The sequence below is a fragment of the Poecilia reticulata genome, unplaced genomic scaffold, assembly GCF_000633615.1.
Source record: "Poecilia reticulata strain Guanapo unplaced genomic scaffold, Guppy_female_1.0+MT scaffold_241, whole genome shotgun sequence".
Lineage (NCBI taxonomy): Eukaryota > Metazoa > Chordata > Actinopteri > Cyprinodontiformes > Poeciliidae > Poecilia > Poecilia reticulata.
The window spans coordinates 17,835-23,416 of record NW_007615031.1 but is presented as its reverse complement, the minus strand read 5'-3'; the positions used below and the strand labels follow the sequence as shown (position 1 = coordinate 23,416).

Here is a 5,582-nt window from a genome sequence, read left to right as displayed (position 1 = left end):
ACAGAGTACCACAGGGTACTACAGAGTACCACAGGGTACTACAGAGTACTACAGGGTACTGCAGAGACTGGCAGCTGGATGAGGTTTCTGTCCACAGGTGTATCTGTAGGGGGCGGAGCCTGATCCAAGGCTCAGCCTCTGCAGACATGTCTCCATTCACCCCTTCACACCGTCACCGTTGGTGTGTCCATTTAGTCAGCTGTCAGGAAATGATGTCACACGTCCAGGCCCTGCTGAGTCAGGAAGTCATCGAGCTCGCTCAGCCGCTCCACCAGCATCACGTCCACGTCGCTGCCGTCATCCAGCCCGCCGCCCTGGACGTGTCGCCGCACTGCGCCTCGTTTTCTGGGCGCCAAGGAAACAGGAAGACCCACCCCTGGAGGAAACAGGAAGCAGATCAGCGGCTGATGCTGATGAAGAACCAGAGGTGTTGGGTTCATGGCGGACCTTGGGGCTTCTTCCTCTTCCTGGGCTGAGTGAAGTCAGGGAAGAGGAGGAGCCGGCGACGTTTCTGCTGGCCAATCAGGAGCAGCGCTCCATCCTTCTCCCGAGGCTCCTCAAATATGGTTTCCAGGCTCCTGCAGGAAACACACAAAGCATTCTGGGAAGCTGAGTTGAAGCCGCCACCAGCTATGGGTTGTATCCCTAAATGATGTTAGCAACAGTCATTAGCCAATCGGGATCTAATGGCCCGATTGTCAGCACTGACTACAGGAAACACCAACACTAGAACAGATCCTGTCGGACCTCTGAGGTCTGGTACCGGTACCTACCTGATGTTGGGCGGGGCCTCATAGTTCTTGTTGGTGTAGATCTCCTCCAGGCTGAACTCCTTCTTCTTCAAACTGAGGAACACAGGAAGCAGCATCATCAACCAGAACCGCCCTGAGATCGAGTTCTGACAGGTCCACCAGAACCTTCCACAACCAGATCTATTGGCAGTGTTTCTCTGCTCTAATTGGACAGAAACCAGGAAGTTCTGTAGTCGTGGGAGACAAAGTGGATGGAGACGCTGGTTAAATCCAGCAGGTTCTGAGGATTCAACTGGGTCAGAACCAACATCACTCTGGAGAAAAATTTGGAAAAATCCTCAAAATTAACCTGGGATTTAATTTTAATTGGGAAAAACTGAAACACGGGTCTGAAACTATTACTGGGTCGGGTGAAGTCCAGCTTCTGAATGTTGGTTCTGATGGTCAGACGGGATGTGGAGGTCCAAACTGGACTGATGTGCAAAAGTTATAGTGATCTTCATGATGACCGCTCTAGTACCGTTTACACAGCGCCGCTCTTCAGCTGAACCATAACCTGTTGTTGCGGTCCAGCCGCTCATTAAGAAGTGACCTTTCACCTTTCGGCATGCTTTGAAACCGGGTTTCAGATCGGAACCGTCCTGTGAGAGGAGCCAAGGCCTGAGAGCGCACAAGCACAGAACCAACAGCTTATTCTGCGCTTCAACAGCTGGATAACAACAGAAACGGTGGCGAACAGCCCAACGTCTGGAAAGACAATGTAGCAGGTTACTGTTAAAATACTAGCGCCACCTAGGCTGCGTTCACACTGCAGCCTGAAGTGACCCAATTCTGATTTTTGTGACGTAATGCGACCTGTATCCGATCTTTTCATGGCAGTGTGAGCAGCTCAGGTCGGATTCTTTTCGAATGGGATCCATATTTGATACGTATCCGATTCAAATGCGACCATAACGTCCAGGTCACATTCATCCGAACTGAACGTCACTGATTCTCAACAAATCTCACTATTCTGTGTCCTGACATGCAAACAGGAAGAAAAACATCAACCATGACGGACTACATGACGATTAAGTTGTTAATATGCTGCTCCGGTTGGACAACTTCAAATATGTAAGCTAAGCTCCACCGTTAGCCTCCATGTTTCCTCCCCAAGCACTGAGCAGCTCTTCTTCTTTCTATGGCGTTTGGCAGAACACTGAGAACGGCGACGCTATGGCGCCCTCTAGTGCTCATACGGGACACTTACAGGTCGCATGTACTGGCAGTGAACGCACCCTAGTGGCCTGGCAAGACAACTACAGCTGACGGGAAGTGTCTTGGCGACGCAGTGTAAACAGGAAGCGTATAAAGCGTATAAAATAAACGCTACGAGTACTACAGAACGCATGCGCTTCTTTTCCACAAACCGTTTTGTAGAAAAGGGTTTGTTCTTGACAGTCATTGGTCAAGAACACGGGAGCTAGAATTCTGATTGGCAGACATCTTTGTAGACGGAGCTCTTTAGGCCCTGAGAATGGCCAAACATAACCAGGAGACTTCATCATGTTTTAAACTGAATATGTTTCTACAGGATCCCCAAGACCATCCAACCAACTTCCTGCTGAAAGCTGCACAAACATTTACTGTTTTCTTACCGTTTCGCTTTGGGCAGTCCCATTGGTGTGAGAGGCGTCTCCCGTGGCAACGCACGCCGTATTCTGATCTGCGATACTCGTTTACTGAGCTGGGTCACAAGAACCATCATCATCATCATCATCATCATTACCATCATCATCATTACCATCATCGTCATCATCATCATCATTACCATCATCATCATCACCTTCGCATTTGTGCTGTGAAACTCTGAGAGCGCTGCTGATTGGTCAGCAGGGAGGGCAGCAGACAGCCCATTGGCTGAACATAAATTCAGTGCCAAGGCTCGTTGCCTTGGCAACCACAGGCTCCAGGTACCGTGATTGGACCGCAGCCTGTGATGACCCTGAGGAGAACCTGTAGAGCTGAAACAGAGATGGGTTCACCTGTTAGTGCTCACACACACACACACACACAGTGTGTTTTCAGATGTTACCTGGTCATCGGTCTTCTTATGTAGCTGAGGGTGAAACAGAAGTTAGTTAGTAAATAAATAGATTAATGATGTAACTTATTAATCAGCTGATTGGTAATAAATCAGGAGAAACGGGAGGAACCAACGAGTCCATCACCATGGTAACAGACTGGACCCTAACCATACAGTAAAACCTAGAGTACGCCGTTTCCAACGGCAACGCAGCTCCATAGCCAGACCGACCTTGTGCTGGCAGCTACAGTGACCCCTAGAGGGGTGATGGGGAACTGCTGCCGTTCAGGCCTGAGCAATCGATCCACGTTAAAGCTTTCACAGAGCAGCGGCTGCTGCCTTGCAGCGAGGGAGTCCCGGGTTCAAATCCCACCGACCCCGCCCCCATCCCGACGGCCCCGCCCCCTACCTGTGGTCGCTGTCCAAACTGGGCGGTGCCGTCCAGTCCCTCAGAGGACGCAGAGGATTCCAACAAGCTCCGCCCTTCACCCAGTCTAACACTGTCTCCATGGCAACGGCAGACAGGTGCAGCACGGGGGCGGGGTTCTGGAGCCATGGCTGTAGGTGGGTCCGGTTGGAGGACAGGTGCGTGATGATGTCAGAGAACGTCCACTGTCCCGGTAACACAGCGAGGCCTTGTGATTGGCCGCAGGTCTGGCCAATCACAGCTGCCTGCACAGGAAGCAGTGCATGCTGGGAGCTAGGAAGGAAGCGGAGCAGGTCAGAACCGCGTCACCTGGGAGCTCCGCCCACCGTCAGAGACCCGGACTCACCTGTAGCCGTTCTTCTTCAGCAGCTCGCTGAAGCCCTGCTCTGATTGGCCGACCCTTCGTCTGCGTTTCCTCTGGTTGAAGTCATGGAGGACGAGATGCTCTGCCTCTTCTTCCTCAGGTCCTCCTCTTCCTCTGACGGAGACCGCCATCTGACCCACAAACCTCTCCTCTTCCTCCTCTTCATTCCCTGGAGGAAGAAAGCCTTCATGGCTTCTCCTCCTCTTCCTCCTCCTCACCTCCTCTCCTTCACTGCCCCTCCTACTCTTCTCTGATAGGCTGAAGCTGCAGGAAGGATTGCACTTCCACTTCATCAGGTCTGATGAAGTGGAAGAGGAAGTGACGACATGAGGCGACGATGCAGATGAGGAAGAGGAGCTGCAGGTGACACTAGGAGGACCTGGTGAGGAAGAAAGCAGGTGAGGTTAGGTGACTAAGGCAGATGATAAAGGGGGAGGAGCCTCTGGACACCTGGCAGTAAGCTCCTCCTCCTCCTCCTCAGCAGCGTTTCCCCCAGTGTATTACAGGCCTGGCGGGCCGCCAGGCTTTAGATGCTCCCCTGCCAGGCTGAGCGTTGTGTGTGTGTGTTTTTAATAAGTCGGACTCAAGCCTCTCTTCTGCGGTGAGCGTTTCACTGGCAGGGCAGTTATTCCTGGAAGGCAGATGGGTTTATAGTTTTTATAGTTGATGCCCCACCAATCAGACCGCCGGCGCCTCTGAGCATCGGCTGCTTCGCGCGCCGTTGTGCCTTGATCTCTGAAGTTCCCCTCTTCGCTCACAGAGGCTCATTCATGTCAACCCCCTGTGAAGATCCATGTTTCTTGATCAAAGTAGGAGTCGAGCTTAAATCCACCTCAAGATGCGCAAACAAAGGTTTTTATGTTGCGTTTACGTCTCAACATGCTGACTGTGTTTCTGCTCTGATAGTCTGAGTCCCGGTTAGCCGGTGCGTTGTGGTTCAGCCCGTGGAGGAGCTTCGTGCTCGCCTTGACTAGCGCAGCACGCTGGCTTGTTTGTTATGCTTTGCGGCGACACAATGCATATTAAATGCTGTCTACTTAAAATCAGGTGCAGCCGCGCAGAGATCAGAACTCGTCCCGTAAAGCTCAGGCAGCCGAGAGTCTCTGTGGCGATTGTTAAAAACTCAACAGACACAAAGTGGAAGAGCTACTAAAGCCCCATAAATTAAATCTCCCGTTTGTCCGTCTACATCCAGCAGATGCTCAGCGCAGTGGATTTAGCTCATCATGCAGGGCCGGTCCAATGTTGAATCAGGCCTTGAGCAGAATTTGATTTAAGGGCCCCATCAGCACCACTAACAGATTTAGTGAAACCTGGGAGAGGGGGCCTAGTTTAATTGGCTGAGCAGTCAATTATAATTGTACTTTCCTAAGATGTATTCATGAACAGCTAAAGTTCTAAGATTAAACTGAGCACCAAATTGTTTCTGTGGTAACAAAACAATCTATGTAGATTGTTCTCTGAACTTTTACAAAGCAAACTTGCCAGCTCCTCAAAATCTTAAATTTAAATGTTAGACAATTTAAAATCTTTTATCTATTCTGAAAGGATTAAGTCAAATTTAGCAGCATTGATGTTCTTAGTTAGATGTTCTAGTAGTTAAATGTTGTCTGCAACGTTTTCCAGTAACATAATTATTCAGTACATTTTACATTTGCTGTCAACTTCACATCTTTTAGTAGAAAACCCCGATGGCCCACCAGGCTGAGGTCAGGTAGCTAAACCAGCAGGGGGCCAAATGCACTTAAAGTTAAAGGAACATGCAAAATTCACTTTTTTCAATCTTCATTTTTTTGTGAACTTTGAGTGTCTAGGAGATCAAAAAACTAACATTTATTCTCCTAAAGATATCTCTATATTCTCTCTGGGTTAGATTTTTCAGTCAGTTCATTTTCTCTGCTGGGTTACAGTTAACCTGTTCTCGTCTGGCGGGTTAACCTGTTCTCGTCTGGCGGGTTAACCTGTTCTCGTCTG

The 5,582-nt window shown here is 49.9% G+C and overlaps 1 protein-coding gene across 3 annotated transcripts in view; it reads right to left on the bottom strand.

The window, feature by feature from the left end:
* Positions 1–6: 6 nt before the first annotated feature.
* LOC103460428 (uncharacterized) overlaps positions 7–5,582 on the bottom strand; it is a 9,988-nt gene continuing 4,412 nt past the window's right edge. For all 3 annotated transcript variants that reach the window (XM_008402584.2, XM_008402583.2, XM_008402585.2), the window contains 8 exons: positions 3,591–3,987; positions 3,227–3,517; positions 2,827–2,850; positions 2,578–2,755; positions 2,390–2,478; positions 774–845; positions 448–578; positions 7–376 (listed from right to left, as the gene is read on the bottom strand). In XM_008402584.2, coding sequence (XP_008400806.1) covers positions 216–376; positions 448–578; positions 774–845; positions 2,390–2,478; positions 2,578–2,755; positions 2,827–2,850; positions 3,227–3,517; positions 3,591–3,987 — 1,343 coding nt within the window. In that variant the 3' untranslated portion in view covers positions 7–215. The remainder of the gene's footprint in view (positions 377–447; positions 579–773; positions 846–2,389; positions 2,479–2,577; positions 2,756–2,826; positions 2,851–3,226; positions 3,518–3,590; positions 3,988–5,582) is intronic.